The sequence below is a fragment of the Bos indicus x Bos taurus genome, chromosome 29 (assembly GCF_003369695.1).
Source record: "Bos indicus x Bos taurus breed Angus x Brahman F1 hybrid chromosome 29, Bos_hybrid_MaternalHap_v2.0, whole genome shotgun sequence".
Classification (NCBI taxonomy): Eukaryota; Metazoa; Chordata; class Mammalia; order Artiodactyla; family Bovidae; genus Bos; species Bos indicus x Bos taurus.
This window is the reverse complement of record NC_040104.1, coordinates 3,424,815-3,441,819: the sequence shown is the minus strand read 5'-3', so window position 1 is coordinate 3,441,819 and position 17,005 is coordinate 3,424,815. Positions and strand designations below refer to the sequence as shown.

Below are 17,005 nucleotides of genomic sequence, written 5' to 3'. Positions count from 1 at the left end.
GACTGAGACCAGGAGCTCTGAAGCCAGTCACAACCGGACTGAACCAAGCCACAAAACACAGATGAAACCCATGAATTTAAAAAAAAAAAAAAGTGGGGAGAGGGAGAGAGAAAGAGGAAAGAGAGGGAGGAGAAGGAGCTTGTTCGGAGCAATACTGTGTACAGAAAATTGGAAATATTCCTAAAGGAAGCCCCGGTGTTTAAAAAGGCAGGATGTGGAAGAACATGGTTGTCTAGCAACCGAGTACCCCCAGGAAAAGGGCTTCTTTCTGAGCTGGCGAACGTTTTTCATACAGGCGTGTACACACACAGACACACACACACATGTGAAGGCACCCAGGCAGGGAGCCGCCGGCTCTTACCTTTCGCCCCTCGGAGCACGAATCCGAAGCCCTCATTGTCTTTCTTCTGCAGGACCACGGTCTTCTCCTCGATAACGCAGTCGCTGTAGAGAGAGTTCCGGGGACAGCGCCCATTATTGTAGCCCGTCAACATCACCGCGGCCGAGGCTCCGCCGGGGACGTTCATCATCGTAGCCAATTAATCACCCCAGCTCGCCCGACCCAGGCAGGCAGCGTGGAGACGGCGAGCCGGCGCAGGAGGAGCGGAGGCAGCTGGGGGCAGGCTAACGGGAGGGGCGGGCTCGGAGCGGGGGGCCGGGCGGAGCGGGCGCGAGCGGGAGGCAGGAGTCATGCACGGCGGCGGCGGCGGCGCGGGCGGGCCCCGGGCGCCCCGGCACGGCGAGCGGCCCGCGGGCGCGGGGGGCGCGGCGCGCGCGGGGCCCGGCCGCACGCGGCGCCCCGGTCGGCGCGGGGCCCTCGGCCGGCGGAGACATGAGGCAGCAGTTTTCCTTTTGCTTTTCTTCCCGAAGGGCTTTTTTTTTTTCTTTTGTACAGAAGCCGCCGATTCTCTGCGCTCCCTTGCAGCCGCGGCCGCCCCGGGAGGCGCGGCGACCCCTCCCTCCGGTCCGGGGGCGCGCGGGGCCCCCCTCGCTCTTGCGCGGAGCCCACAAGGCTGCTGGCGGCTCGGCGGCGTCACGCCGGCCGCGCAGAGGAACCGCAGGCCGGCGGAGGGGGCGGCCGGCGGGCGCGGAGGGGGGGCTTCCAGCGGAAGAGGGCAGGTCACTCCAGCCCGGCCTCCTTGGGGCGGGGGGCAGTGGGGAGGAAGGGGCTGCAGGCTCCCCCTTCAGCCACACCAGCCGCCGGTTGGCACAGCTTTTTTTTTTCTTAAAGGAAAGAAACCCCCAAAGCTCCAACTTTGCTTCGGTCGCCAAAGCCTCCCACCATCCACAGGACGGGCGCGTCGCCAGTTCATCGCCGCCCCGCAGCACCCAGCACCGGGAACAGGGGAACCCGCCCCCCTCCCCCCGGACCCCTCCCACCTTCCGGGGCTGCCTCCCTCCTGGAGTCCCCGCTGCCCCGGAAGTAAGTCAGGGGGAGGGGAGGGCCGCTGGGGGTGGGGGGATGGAGAGGAGGCTTTCTCCAGGGTCCTTAGGGGCTGGCTTGTGGGAGGGCAGGGTGAGGGGGAAGGGCCCCGGCCCCGAGGGAGAGGCCCGGGATGCCCGGGACGCCTACAAACGCTTGGACGGGGCTCCAGGTCCCAGGACTGAAGGTAGCTCTGCCCAGCGCTGGGTCTGCCACCTGCAGGAAGCCCGCGGCCTCAGCTTTGCGGGAGCAGCCCCGCAACCCGGGTGGGCGGTCAGGAGGAAGAGGGACAGGGCTGCTGGGACCCAGCGCTGGGCAGTAACGGAGAACATCACCTTGCAGGGACGGAGGAGCCGGGGAGCTCCCTAGAGGTGGGGGGCCGCGGTCCGAGGACACACAGGCGTCCTGCCCCACTCCCGAGCCCTCGGCCCGCCCAGCGGAGGCCGCACAACGGAACTCACCGGTGTGGCCCTGTCCTCCAGGAAAGGGCCAGTGCGGCAGACCACACCATCCTGGATGGTCACAGTCCAGGATGGTCTAGGAACTTGGGAGGAGGGGCTGAGTCCCTGGGCACTGGCTCTGCCTCCAGCCCCGGGGTCAGCCTGTCCGGTCGGTACAGGAGCCCCAGGTCTGGGAGCTCAGCCCCCGCGGCTCACCAGAGGAGGGCTGAACGTGGCCAGGAGTCCAGGCCTGGGAGCCTGTGGGCAGGTCACATGCTGGCCTGGCCTGGCCTTAGTCGGAGACCCGGCTCTCTGAGCCTCAGGCCCTCTCACATCATAGCGTGCTGAGAACAAGCCGCAGGCCTCCCGGGACTCCCGTGAGGTCAGATTGGAGGATGCCCACAGCCTGCGGTGGGAGCTGAGTGTCCCAAGGAGCTATTGGGTTAACCGCCATCTACTTGGCGGGGAGCCAGCACTTGGGATCTGCAGGAGGGGCTGGGGCGGAGCTGGGCACGCGGTGCTCGAGGGGGCGGACCCCCTACTAGCCTCTCTACTTTCTAACCCGCCTTCCCCAACCAGAACAGACACAACTGTCTCCCGCCCACCCCTGAACTCCTCAAGCTGGAGGGCGCACTGGCTTCTCAGGTACAAGCCCGCCACCCGCTCTGGCAGATTACCCAGGCCGCTGCAGCCTCGCCTTCTGCCCCTGCTCATCCCCATGCAGGAGCCCCTTGAAACCTTGCCACGACGATGCCTGCTCCGAGGGGCTGGAGCCCTGCTGTTCCCTGGGGACCCATGTGGCCCCTGACACCCGTCTCTGCCCGGCTCCAAGGCAAACCTGTCCTGCTCTCCATCATGAGGCCCTACCGTGGGCCAGCTCCTCTGCCCATGACACAGACAGCACCCCCCTGACAGCCTTTGAGCTGTCCCCCATGCTGCGGAAGCTTGCTGGGGACAGTGTGGCTGTCTGGATGCGGTTGGCACCCTCGCTACTGGCTGCACAGGGCAGGGGCGTTCGGGCCTGGTGGGTGAGGGTGTCACTCAGGGCCCAGCTCAGATCCTGGCTCTGCTCTGACCCCAAGGGCACCCTGGACTTTGGAACCTCAGGGTCCCGCTTGGCAAAATGGGAATCATAGCAAAGCACGCCTTGTGGACTTGAGGCGGGTTAGCAAAGACCCACCTGAGCCCAGGTAGGCAGCACACGTTAACAGCAACCATGCTAAGGGAGGGTCATTTGCATGTGCCCACCCCTCCTCCTGTAAGGACCCCCCACACCGGCTGATGGTTCCCTCTTAAGCCTCTCAGCAGTTCCTAAGTCACTGAACAACTCCTGGCTCACTCGAGGCTGCCCCAACCTGTGTGTCTGTGTCATCCTGCTCGCTGAGAAAGCGCCGGACTCCTTCGTCTCCGATCTGAAGGATGGTCTGAACTTTTCTCTCCTGCATTAGTTCAGGAACTGAACAGTCCCTGGCTCCCTGCCCATCATGACCCATCTCAGTCTCATTCACAGACAGACCTGGGTTTGAATGCCAACCCAGGCACTTACCAGCTTAGCTTCTCAGAGCCTCACTTTTCCCATCTGCAAAGTGGGAGCACTCATACCTTCCTTGCAGGGACTCTGCGGAGCAGGTGAGGGCAGTGCCCCCTACACCAGGGAGAAGTGCTCTCATCAGCATTGCCATGCGCGGCTCTCCCCAGGAGACCGTGACTGCACCCTGGGGGTTACCCAGCACGGCGCCTCATGGAATGCAGCAAAATGGGCAAGGGACACGGCGTGGAGAGCGGGTGGCAGCGTCGGGCTGAAGGAAGACCACAGGGTTTCGAGTGAAGAGGTCTCCGGGTCAGTCCCCGTTATCCACAGAGGGCAGGGCAGTTCAGCACTGTGGAGTGCCTACTGTATGCAGCTAGCTAGGGCTAGGAAGTGGAAAGGTAGGCTCAGGCTGATGGAAACCCGCAATCTCGGTAGCAATCAGTGAAAAGCAATAGAAACTCCAACGCAAGAGTCATTCCCTTAAAACAAGCGTGCATTCTGATTTTGTCTGAATGGCACAATCCCCGGGCACGGGCTCCAACTGGGAAATCCCACAACCCGGGCCTCAAGAAGGCACCTTCCCCAAATGAGAGTCTCTTTTCTTCCAAATCCTCCTAACAAGGGGCCCCCGCACAGTCTGTACACGGGGGTCCCCTCCAGCCTCGTCCAAGCCTCTGGTGGGGCCCTTCTCACCTGCGAAGCCATCACCTGTGGGCTCCTCAGGGGCAAACATCATGCCCATTCTCTCTGAATCTCCCTACAGGGCACAACATCTACTCTTGGTGAGATTCTGTGTGATGAAAAAAATCTGTACTCCAGCTGTGCTCTCTTCAAACGTGTTTTCTGAACAGGGCAGGAGAGCACTTTAACGTACCCCAATGGACCCTGCTTTGGAAGCTTCTTGCAGTGGGAGCCGTGGAAGGCAAAGGCGGTGAGCACTCAGCCCTGCCAAGGGCAGGTGTGCAGGTTGCGCACAGAACAACTACAGAGGACACCATTCGATCGTGGCCGTCACAGAACCATGTGTGCATGGTGGTGATTTCGGCTCTCAGCTGCAAGTAAAGGGCCTTGAGAAAGGGGCAGGCACCTTTTTCAAGCTCATGCAAAGATGGAGTACAGGCCACGGATGCACAGAATGCACGCAGTATCCACAGACGCATGTCTGCCTTGGGGGGATGGGCTGCCGTGGAGGCAGGAGGTAGCCTCACAGAACCACATCGACACCGGGAGACACGACCCTATGCTGTAAGTCTCCTGAGAGCCACACGGTAGAGGCTGTGCTAGCTTTTCATGTTTCCACCCCCGACAGTCCTGCACGTGGCAGGAACGGGTGCTGAATACACCTGGAGTGAGGCGGGAGTATGGTCGGCCACACAGAGGGCCTCAGGGTCCCCACCCCACCGGCAGGCCTGAAGACTCCCCTGGGGTCTGCCTTGCAAGACCGCAGGTGGCCGGGCCTCGAGTGGCCTTAACTGTGGCCCCACGAGGGGAAGGCTGCGCTTCGCTTGGGTCCAGATGGTAGAGATGCCAGCGATGACAGCTGGCATTTAGGATCCGTCAGTCACTGAACAAGCTCCCTTGGCAGTGGTGTCTGGTCCTGGAGGAGGTGTAAACTGAAGCCACAGGAAGCCAGGCCCCGGCGGCCAAGGTGTGTGAGCAGGTGGGCCCTGGGGTGGCTCTGTCTGCCCTGTCCCACGTGGGAGGGCTCATTGTGGGCATTTGAATTTTGAACACAAGGACCGCTGGGGTAGACCAGATGGCCTCACCCGGACAAATCAAACAGCTCTGTTTTCTTTCCTGCTCTACTGGGATTAGGTTTTGGTCTTGAATTAAAGTTCAGAAGCAGTTGGGGCCAAGGGTAAGCTACCAGGTTAATTCATTAACCCATGCAGTCATTCTCTATGGTGGTTCAGATGGTAGAGAACCTCCCTGCAATGCAGGAGACCCAGGTTCGATCCCGGGTCAAGAAGATCCCCTGGAAAAGGGAATAGCAACCCACTCTAGTATTCTTGCCTGGAGAATTTCATAGACAGAAGAACTTGGTGGGCTACAGTCCATGGGGTCACAGAGAGTCAGACACGATTGAGTGACACCTTTATTCCTTACGGAATACCTACTAAGGGTCAGGCCACAGACTGGTTATTTGGCATTTTTGGAGGGAACAAGCCAGACCTAGTCTAACCTTTGTAGACATGTCAAGGGTAGTGGGTTGGTTGAATGGTAGACCCCAAATCATGTTGAAGTCCAACTCCCCCATCTGTGAATGTGACTTTATTTGGGAATGAGGTCTTTATAGATGTAATGAGTTAAGGATCTCAAGATGAGATCATTTAGCGAGGGCCCTAAATCTAACGACTGGTCCTTAGAAGAGAAAAGAGAGGGAGATGGGAGACAGGCTCAGGGGAGAAAAGGCCATGTGAAGACAGGCAGAGGCGGGCAGGACGTAGCCACAAGCCAGGAAGCACCAGGACCGCTGGCCAACACCAGAAGCTGGAGGAGAGGAGGACAGGCCTCCCTGGAGCCTTCACAGGGAGCCACGTTCTGGCCAACACCTTGATCTTGGACCTCCCGCCCTGAACTGGGAGAGAACACATTTCTGCTGTTTGGAGCTGCTCAGCCTGTGGTCATTTTACAGCAGCACCAGGAAACTCACACATGGAGAAAGTGGGAAGTCACACACGAATCTAACTATGACACAAATGTGCAGGATACGGTGCTGTGTGAACCCGAACAGGGCAGGAGGACTTCCTGTAGGAGGAAGACCAACGCATGAATAGGAGTGAGTGGGCTGGGAGGCTGGAAGGGGACAGAGAAAGAGGAGAACATTCCACACAGAGATAGAACCTCGGGGATAAAGGTCCTGAGGCCCACCTGGGAGGCAGAAGGAGCCGATCACACTGGGCCGTGGCTGAGGGCTGCCTGCACACTCAGGGCAGGGTCCAGGGGTGGCCTGAGCCTGGAATTCAGCTTCAGGCAGAACCAGAAAAGCGCCTGCTTCCCCCCGTATGACCTAAGGCCAAAATGATAGCAAGCAGCTAGCTGATCCACTACTTCCAAGCTAGCCTTTTCCCAGCCAGGCCTGAATCCCGCTGGGATGACCCAAGGTCGGCTTAAACATGTTCCACAGCCATGCTTCCTGCTCAGCGCGTCACATACAAAGGTCCGCGGTAGATGACGTCACAGCTCTCCCCAGGCACCAGCAGGAGAAGCTACAGGGTGTGAGGACGGCCCCAGCCTGGTAGCTGAAGAGGACGCTGGACAGGCACACCCGGGGCTGCAGGGGACACAGCAGGAGGGGCACGTGCCCTGGATGAGGGGGCCTCAGTGAGAAGCACTGATCCCCTTCAGCTTTGCAGGCAGAGGGTGGTTTCAGCCACTGGGCCCTACAGCCCAGTCCCCAGCAGCCTCCAAGCTCTGAGGACCCCACAGACATGTCTGCAAGCTGGAAAGGAAAACCCACGTACCCCTAAATCCAAACAGCAAACAACAAGGAAATGAGTCTGTGTTTAATGAAGTGTCTGTGAAATCGAACATGAGGTCAACTTCATTACGAGCTAAGTTTCGTACCCGTCACACATCCTCACACGAGAAAACAACCTGCGAGGCGGATTTTCTCACCGGGAGAGGCTTCTCGGAGAGGTGGCTCAAGGCGACGAAACCCCAGAAACCACTGGGGGGTCCTCCTGCAATGACTGACTCACGGGAAGATGGGCCCAAGGGCAGAACCGCCAAGATCATTTCAGCATTTGTGTGCGTGTGCTAAGCAGGCATGCTGAAGGTGGGCTGTGAGTGTGATGAGCACAGCTGATTGGATCTGGGCTGGGGCAGCCGGAATGCAGGGTGCAGGGCCCCGGCGGGTGGGGGGGCGGTCTTTTGGAAGTGGCGGAGGCTGTGGGGGCAGCCGTGCCTGGGGAGAGCCTGGGAGAGAGGTGGAACGCCTATCATCTCCGAAAGCTCCTTCCTGGAGCAGCTGTCGGGGGGCGGGGCCCCCTCCAGGGCAGGGAAGCCGAGCCTGAGAGAAGCTGTGTCTACATCACTCCCCGCGGAAACGCATTCCGGTGACGGAGCCTGATGGAGCTGGGAACTGGGACACTGTTAGAAAGAGGGGCCTCTGGGGACTGAATGGCAGTGGCTGTCCTAGAAATTTCTGGGCTCTGCCAATCAGGGAAGATGAGGCTAAACAGCCGGTCAGCTCTTCCGAGGGGGGTGCCTGGGACCTCAACAGGTGGCCCAGCTGGGCAGAGACTCCAGGCGTGGGTAGGCGGCCTGGCTCCCTGGAGGTGGGGTGACCCAGAGGGACGGCTCCATGGGCAGGCGGGGCCACGTCCCAGTCCTTGGGAAGGGTGAGCGGGTCGTGAGTGGGTGGGAAGGGTCCCTCAGTCACCTGTCACTCACCTCCAAAGGGGCATCTCTAAGCTGCGGCCACACACGCCACTCTCCCTGAATCCTGCTTCCTGCATCCCGGTTGGAGGGTGCTTGGTGCCCCGCCTCCCTGACTTGTGTGAGCAGGCAGCGGCCCTAATTCCCAGGGGACAGGAAGGAAGCCCATGCCACCTTGGTGCTCTAAGAGGCGGGCAGTGCACGGCTGCTCTGTGATGATGAAGGTGGCCAGTTCACTCGCAGTGACACGGCTCCTGGCTCTTGGGAGCCCTGCCCACGGAGCGGCATCGTCTCAGCCTCACCGGTGTGGACAACGGGCCATCCCTGCGGAACTCACAGCCCCGATCCACAGAGATGAGCTCTTACGGGAGCCGTTTCTTAGACGGGTGATTCAGAACACTGAATCAGAACCATCCCTGCCCGAGAAGATCGCGGCATCTCCCTGCTCATCGCTAACATGATAAACAGCGACAAGTTTTTCCTAATAGAAGCAATAATGTGCAAAGAACTTGATTCAAATTAAATTGTCTCATTATTTTGTGATAAATCACCACAAAGCATCTCCCGAGCACAACTTGGCTATGTTACCTGCCGAGTGGCTGGTGGAGGAGACAGAGGGACGGCGGAAATGACGGGAGGTGATCACCACTCCCAGGAGAGGGATAGAAATGCGATCTAAACGGGAAAACAGCTGCGCAGGAGCCTGAATGGCCTGGGTAGGGGGTTCTGGCTTCACCAAACCAGCTCTGTGACCTTGGATGTCAACTGCAGCCTTGAAACATCACAGAGGGGTAAGAAGTGGGGTAAATACAAAAAGAAACTAGGAGCTTAGGATTAACAGATACACACCAGTATATATAAAAGACAACGAAGACCTACTGTATAGCACAGGAACTATATCTGCTATCTCGTAATAATCTGTAAAGCAAGAGTCTGGAAAGGTGTGTGTGTGTGTATATATATTTCACAGATTCACCTTGCTCTACACCTGAAGCTAACACACTGTAAATCAACTATAATAATAATAATAATAATAAGCACACAGCACAGAGTGTGACGTGCAAGACAGGGTGGCGGACTTGATCAGCTGGTGAGAAGGTACCTTAGGCGTTCACTCTGGAAACGTTCATTGTAAAATGAAATATTTTTAACCGCTCCCTACATAAAAGAATCTGCCGGTGACGTCAGCAGAGTGCCCTCAGGCTTCCTTCCTTATAAAAGTTCCGGCAGACCTCAGAGATACTGGGGGTTCCATTCCAGGTCGCAGAAATAAAGTGAATGTGGAAATGGAGTCACACCAGCTCTTGGTTTCCCGGTGCCTATAAAAGTGATGTTTAGACGACGCTGCAGTCCACGAAGTGTGTAAAAGCATTGTGCCTAAAAAACAATGCACATACCTTAATTAAAAAATATTTTAGGACTTCCCTGGTGGCTCACTGGTTAAGAATACCCCTGCAGGACACAGGGGTTCTCTCCCTGGTCCGGGAAGACCCCACCTGCCGCGGAGCAACTAAGCCCGTGCGTCACAGCTACTGAGCCTGCGCTCTAGAGCCCAGGAGTTGCAACTGCGGAAGCCCCAAAGCTCCAGAGCCTGTGCTCCTCACCAGGAGAAGCCGCCACAAGCAGAGAAGCCCCCGCACCGCAACTAGAGAGCAGCTCCCGCTCGCCGCAGCTAGAGAAGAGCCCCCGCAGCAGCGAAGACCCGGCACAGCCAAATAAATAAATAAGGAAACAAAAACTACTTCGTCACTAAAGCACGCTGACGATCATCTGAGCCAAGAGAGTTGTACTCTTTCTGCAACAGTAACGTGACGAGATCCCTGAAGACGGGTCACTGTAGCAACTGTAATCACCATGAAAAAGTTTGAGATGTTGGGAGAATCACCAAAAGGTGACGCGGAGACAGACAGAAAGACAGAACGCGGAGACAGACAGAAAGACAGAAGTGTTCGTCGGTCAGTCGTGTCCAAGTCTTTGCAACTCCATGGACCACAGTCTGCCCCAGGCTCCTCTATCCATGGGATTTTCCAGGCAAAAACACTGGAGTGGGTTGCCATCTCCTTTTCTAGGGGAGCTTCCCGACCCAGGAATTGAACCCGTGTCTCCTGCATCTCCTGCACTGGCAGGCGGGTTCTTTACCACTGGCGCCACCTGGGAAGACCCACCGTAGAGACAAGAAGTGAGCAAATGCTTGCAGTTAGAAAAAATGGTGCCAACAGACGTGCTGGACACAGAGTGACCACAAACCTTCAAGTTGTCAAACACACAATAAAGCAAGGAGCAATAAAGTGAGGTGTGCCTGGACAGCCGCCACGGGGGTTTACTTAGAGCAGGACACGCCAGTGAGTCAGGGATCCAGGAGGAAGGGGGCCCCCGGGGAGGGACGCCCAGGCACCTCCCTGTGCTCTCGGAGTGGTGGGGGCCCCCAGGGCTCTGCCTGCGTAGACGCTGCGTGCTGTCCCTTGAGCAATGGCTGAGGGTATGTCACCAGAAGACAGGGGAGCTCAGCCTTGCAGGGTGGGCACTCCAGAACCCAGGGAAAAGATGCTCCGGGTTCCAGGACCAGAGGAAAAGAGCCTGGGTACCTGTGCAGGTGGGAGGCGGCACATTCAGCTGCTGACCCCGACCCGAGGAGTCTTCCTGAAGCCCCTGTTCCCTCCCAGTCCATCCGCAAATACCACCAGCAAGGACACGGACACAGTTCGCATTCACACACCTGTTCTGACCTCCCCAAATCCCAAGGCCCCAGCATCTTTCACTCGAGGACCACAGAAGCTTGCCGACAAGTCTCTGAATGCATCCTTTATTACAAAAACTTTAAATCAGGTCATATCTTCCTCCCTTAAAATATTCCCACAGCTTCCCATCAGAATTGGGTAAAAACCCAAGTTTCCCACCGTGTCCAAGACTCTTCGTGATCTGAACCCGGGGGCTCCTTCTCATTCTCCCTGTTCCGGCCTCAACGTGATCTATTCTCCCAGGAGTGAGTGAGCCCCCTCAGGTTGGAGCCTGGTCCTCCCACCTCATTTTCTAGCCCACTTTCTAGTCCTGGCTACAGCAAAGGCTGGTAATAGGGTCCTGGACAGGACGCTCACCCACTCTGGGCTGGGGTTTTCCCGTCTGCCAAAGGGAAGATTAGACCACGCCAGCAGCCACGTAGACGATGCTCACTGACTTGGTGAATGAAACCCAGCCCAGGACTCCTGCGTCTGGCCTGTGATGCCAACAGGGTGACCCGTGTCCTGGGCTACCTGGGGACGGAGGGGTTTCCTCAGACATGGGGTCTTTGTTTTGAGACCAGGCTGGTCCCAGGCAAACCAGGAAGAGATGGCCAGCCCCATTCAGCCGTCTGCAGGGGCAGCATGGCACCCACGGTCCTGTTTAAGCTGCTCCAGCGGGCTGCTGCTCCCTGGGACCCTCAGCATGCTCCAGGAGGGTGGGATCATTCCGCGAGTCCATGAAACTGGTGGGGGAAAGGTTTGCTCAGGGCTGCGGGGCTGGCCAACGTGTCAACCTTGGCCTTTGGCCCTGAACTGAATGTTCCTCAAAAAAAGCAAAGCAAACACTAAAGGCATGGAGAAACTAGAACCAGGGGAACGGGTCGAGCACCTGGCATTTCTCTGGGAGCGCAGCAAGGGGCTGCCGTGACTCCTCTTCCTCTGGTGATCCCAATGACAGGCCAGGAGCCCATCTGTCGGCCTTGAGTTTGCCTCCAAAGAGCACGCTGAGTGGGCTGGGGGACAGACGCTGGGCTTGGTTGGCAAGGCCACCTCTGAGTCCCTGTGTGGGAGGTGGACGCTGTCCACAGTGACAAAGCCACCAAATCAGATTGAGCGTGGGTATTGCTCGGTGACCCCAGCTTTGGGGAGGAGGTGGAACCCTGGCGGGGTGAGGGGCTGGGGGATTCACCCTGAGCTCACTGCTCCCTGCGTCAGGCTCACCCGCCCAACCGGGAGGGCACTGACCTCTGAGGTCAGGCCTGGCTGGAGGGGAGGGTCTGGCCACCGCTCCTGTCCACCCCGGACCACCAACCTCCCGCCACAGGAACATTTTATTTTTGTCCCAAGTGCTGAGGCTGAGATGAGATCACTGAAGGGGAAGTTGTTTTCTAAAAGTCCCTCAAAAGGGAAAGGAGGCACATTTTCAGGTGGATGGAGCCCCTTTGAAAGGAGCTCGGCAAACGTTCTAGGTTGACGAGAGGCTGACAGACTCTTTCTGTGAAGGGCCAGAGAGTAGACGGTTCAGGGTTTCTGGGCCGTATGGTTCCTGTTGCAGCTACTCATTCTGCTGGTCGTGGTTGAAAGGCAGCCATGACACTAGGTAAGTGACTGGGCGGGGCTACGTCCCAATAAAACTTTACTTACAAAACAGCTTCCCACCAGAATTGGTGGGCCCGATTGGGTGTGTGGGCTGTTGGTTATAAAGACCTGTTCTAAATGTCCTAAAGACATTCGAACTGACACAAATGATACATGTCTGTGACTATCTCCAGATAACCCCCATGCAGGTACATATAATAAAAGCTAAGAAAAGGCTTAATTCTCCTATACAAGCAACACTTATATGACCGCACACAGGTGCCTGGTTTGATATAACATCTGAGCTTTTCTTCTAAAAAGGAAAAAAAAAAAAACCTCTTTAGAAATGGGGTCATCTGTGAGATGCCCTAGAAAGTTTCAGAAGGATCATACAGAGAAACCTTTCTGAAACGCAAAGAGACACCCTCTACCCCCTAGGCTTTTGTGCTTCGTTGGGTCAAAGTGCGAGGAGGCCTGAATTCTGGCTTAATTAGTAATAATGGATAAGTAAGGTGGTTCAGACAGTAGGGAATCCGCCTGCAACACAGGAGACCTAGATTCGATCCCTGGGTTGGGAAGATCCCCTGAAGGAGGGCATGGCATCCCACTCCAGTATTCTTGCCTGGGAAATCCCATGGACAGAGGAGCCTGGCCAGCTACGGTCCACGGGGTCGCAAAGAATTGAACACGACTGAACCATTAACACTTTCACTTTTTTCAACAAAAGTTGCAGATGTTATAATTACTATGCCCAGTCTTTAAGCATTTTTGGTTGCCAGTGCGTCCTGTGCTAAATGTCCTGAACCCTCACGACGACCCCAGGAAGGAGGTGCTGTGCTCGCTCCCACTTCTGGATGTGGCGAGTGAGGCACAGAGAGGTTGAGTGATCTGTGTGAGAACACACAGCTGGAGGCAAAGCTGGGCAGTCTGGGGCTGGCACTGCATCCTAGGACGGCCGGACACCAAATAGCCCGGGGCGGGGGTCGCTGGCCAGGTGGGGAAGGACCCGGGCATGGGGGAGGGCTGGTTCTAGCAGCACGTTCTGGAGAAGGCATCTTGGACTTCCTGTCCATTCCTGAGCTGCCCAGAGAGCCCCCAGGGGTGCCCTGGGAAGAGTCTGCTGGTACATCCTGCTTTACACGGAAAGCGCGAAAGCTGGAAATGGTTTCCACACACTGCTGACTGCAAGCAAGGGAGAACACGGTGGAGTGAGCACAGCCAAAAGCAAAGGGAGGCGCGGCGCGTGAGAAACGGCGCAGGAGCACCTGTGTGGTGAAGGTTCAGTGTGGAAAAGCGTGTTTGATCGTGAAGGTGCCGTGCCTTACAATCCCCCATTGCTACGAACGGGCCATCGGCCAAATGAGGTCTTCCTGGTTGACAAGCGTGCTGTTCTCGGGCTCAGTCTTTTACTTCTGCCCAGAACACACTCTACAGGCTTGCTGTCACTATACGCCAGACTCCTAGTCATCCTTCAAAACCCACTTCAACAGCCATCACTTTTACGGCATCGTTGTTGCTTAGAGGCGAGGCACTCAGCCTTGTCCCTCACATACCCAGCTCCTTCCCCCAGCCCGCGTTCTACTCCCAAGGTGGGAAAAGTGAGATCCTTGCTTTCCCAGCCTCCACTGCAATTATGGATGGTCACCGGACACAGTTTTGGCCAATCAGCCCTGAGGGTGAGTCTCCGGGGGCCCTGCAGAGACTATTTTACTTGTGCGTGAAGCGAGATCAGAAGAGTGCTTCCTGATGCTTTCTTCCTACATACTTTTTAAAAAATTTTTTGATTTTCTGTTCATGATGGATTTTTTTGCATCCATTTTTGTTTTTATTTATTTATTTGGCCACACCCTGTGGCATGTGGGATCTTAGTTTCCCAAGTAGGGATGAGACCCGTGCCCTGTCCAGGGGAAGCGTGGAGTCTCAACCACTGGATCATCAGGGCAGTCCCTTCCCTATGTTCCTGCATGAGATTTGTTCTGAGGACACGACACGTGGAGCTGTGGGCACCACCTACAGCCCCGAGGGAAAGGCCAGGAAGCCTGCAGAGACACCAGTGCCCCTTGGGACAAACCCCAGCCACGGCTTCCTCCAGACTCACCAGGGTGGTCTCAGCCAGCATTAGTGGGCTTTTTATTATTGGCAGCCCAAAGCTTCTTAATAGACATCTAGAAGTTGGAGAGCGGCTTCCCTGGTGGCTCAGAGGGTAAAGAATCTGCCTGCGATGCAGGAGACCCAGGTTTGATCCCTGGGTTGGGAAGATCCCCTGGAGAAGGGAACGGCTATCCATTCCAATATTCTTGCCTGGAGAATTCCATGGACTGAGGAGCCTGGCAGGCTACAGGGTACAGTCCATGGGGTCACAAAGAGCTGGACACAACTGAGCAAACTGATGCTTTCACACTTTCAGAGGCTGGAGAGGAAGGAAGGGAGGTTGATTAGGTTAGAGGATATGGGCCATGTGCAGATACCAGGATGCCAAGACCTCCCGCTAAATCCAGTAGCCTTCAACTTACATTCTGGGTGGAGAAAGAGTCTGGGCCCCACTCCTCTGTGCACTGCTGGTTGGCCACGAGAACTCAGGAGCCCTGGTGACACAGACCTCAAGTCCTGCCCAACCTGCAATTCCCAAGGAAGGTCAGATGACAGCCCCTTGTCTCAGGCGGACTCAGTTCAGAAGCGGAGAGCAAAATAAAAGTGATTTTCTTGGTCTTAGCCCAGGACTAATTTCCCAGTAATTACAACATTGACTCCCTAAACATGCTGGCTGGTCCAAAGTACGCCAGCAGGGACTTCCTGCTGGTCTACTGGCCAGGAATCCCCGCTCCAGGTCCCAGAGGGCCTGGGTTTGATCCCTGGTCAGGGAACTAGATCACACAAGCTGCAACTAACCATTTGCACGCCACAGCTGAGAGCCGGTGCAGCCAAGGAAAAATGTTTTTAAAAGTACGGTGGCAATGACAAGGGCGTTATATGGTGGGGACGAAAGAAACGGCAGAGCTGGGGAACGTCCAAAAAGTGAACCAAAGCGAAGAATGATGGATTTTAGACTTAACGGAAGTGAGAGTTGGACCATAAAGAAAGCTGAGCACTGAAGAACTGATGCTTTGGAACTCTGGTGCTGAAAAAGACTCTTAAGAGTCCCTTGGACAGCAAGGAGATCAAACCAGTCAATCCTAAAGGAAATCAACTCTGAATATTCATAGGAAGAACTGATGCTGAAGCTAAAGCTCCAATACTTTGGCCACCTGAAGTGAAGAGCTGACTCACTGGAAAAGACCCTGATGCTGGGAAAGATTGTAGGCAGGAGAAGACGGCAACAGAGGATGAGATGGTTGGATGGCATCATCACCTCAATGGACATGGGTTTGAGCAAACTCCAGGAGACAGTGAAGGACAGGGAAACCTGGTGTGCTGCAGTCCATGGGGCTGCAAAGAGTCGGCCACGACTGAGCGACTAAACAACGAACCTCCACAGGCACTCAGCGATGGTGTGGACCGGATCCTTTGCTTTACAGAAGGGGAAGCTGAGGGCCGAGGTCTGGACCTGGCAAGAGTCATCGGTGGGGCCAGGACTCTGCGTCCTCTGACACACACCCCCGCCTCCACCACAGAGCTCAGCAACACGCGGGGTTTCCATTCTGGAAAAGTGATGCCTGACGCCCATGAACAGTCTCCGTGGTCCAGCTGGTCTCGTGGAGCAGAGTCACTTCTTTTTCTGAAATCATCAGGTGACTCTGTACTTTCTCTCTCCTCCAAGCGTCCCCAGGACTCTTGGTGCTGGCACTTCCCACATGACAGCCACCCGCGATGGAGGAAGGTCTCGCACTTAATCGAATCAAACCCCATGTGCCCTCTGACCTTCAGGGTTGACATGGACGGAGCTCTGGAAGTCAGGCTCCTTCTGAGCCAGAGAGACACCCCTGGCACGGCTCCTGTAGGGGAAATGCCCTGGCTGGACCCCTGTGAGCCGAGCTGCTGTTCACACTCCTTCCCAAGCACCTGCCACCTGCACACGTCTCCCTACGGAAGACACTGTCTCACGACGGAGGTGTGTCCCCAGCTGGGCGGGACCTCCCACCCCACCCCCCACGGGATGCGGACGGAGAGCTGGCTGGGCCTCCAGGTCACCAGGCTGTAAATGGTTTCAACCTCCCAGGGCTCCAGCCCCAGCTGGTGCCTTCCCTTCCCCGTCCCCGTCTCTAAGATCTCCTAATTCTCCCTTATTTTCCTCATTATTCTTTATTAAAGCCGGAGTCCCGCCACATGGCTGGCCATGTGCCGGCCCATCCATCTAGCCGTTCCCTTGTACAGGGGCAGCTCACCTCTCCTCCTCGAGGTCTGATGATGATTTGCTTGTTTCTAATTTGCCCCAGATATTCTTCTGACTGCTACCTGCTGGGTTCCAGGCGCCCGTCTGCCAGGCCAGGCGTCCTCTGTATTTGTTTTCCTTCCTTCCTCCCTTCCTGCTTGTCTTCTGAAAGATAGCCACCCTGGTGCCTTTTCCACTGACTCTCCCTTCTCCTCCCCCAGATCACTCACACACATCCATCAGAGGATCCTAGGCTGTCCGAGTTTATTGAGACAGATTTCTGCTGAAATATACTTACGAGGAGCTTCCCAGGTGGCACAGTGGTGAAGAATCCACCTGCCAACGTGGGTTGGATCCCTGGGTTGGGAAGATCCCCTGGAATAGGAAATGGCAACCCACTCCGGCATTCTTGCCTGGATAATCTGCTGGACAGAGGAGCCTGGCGGGCTACAGTCCATGGGGTCGCAAAGAGTTGGACACGACTGACTGAGTAACTGAACACGCACAGCCCAGAGTACTTATGAAGACCACCCTCCCTCCTCCCACGTTACAGAGAACAGGGAGACGCTCCAACCACAGGTGACCACAGGATTTATCAGTGCGACTGAAGATGATACTCAGTAC

General features: G+C 56.6%; 1 protein-coding gene across 2 annotated transcripts in view; it reads right to left on the bottom strand.

Moving 5' to 3' along the window:
- Positions 1-17,005, bottom strand: part of SHANK2 (SH3 and multiple ankyrin repeat domains 2) — a 510,411-nt gene that overhangs the window by 161,570 nt on the left and 331,836 nt on the right. For both annotated transcript variants that reach the window (XM_027532522.1, XM_027532523.1), the window contains one exon: positions 362-444. In XM_027532522.1, coding sequence (XP_027388323.1) covers positions 362-444 — 83 coding nt within the window. The remainder of the gene's footprint in view (positions 1-361; positions 445-17,005) is intronic.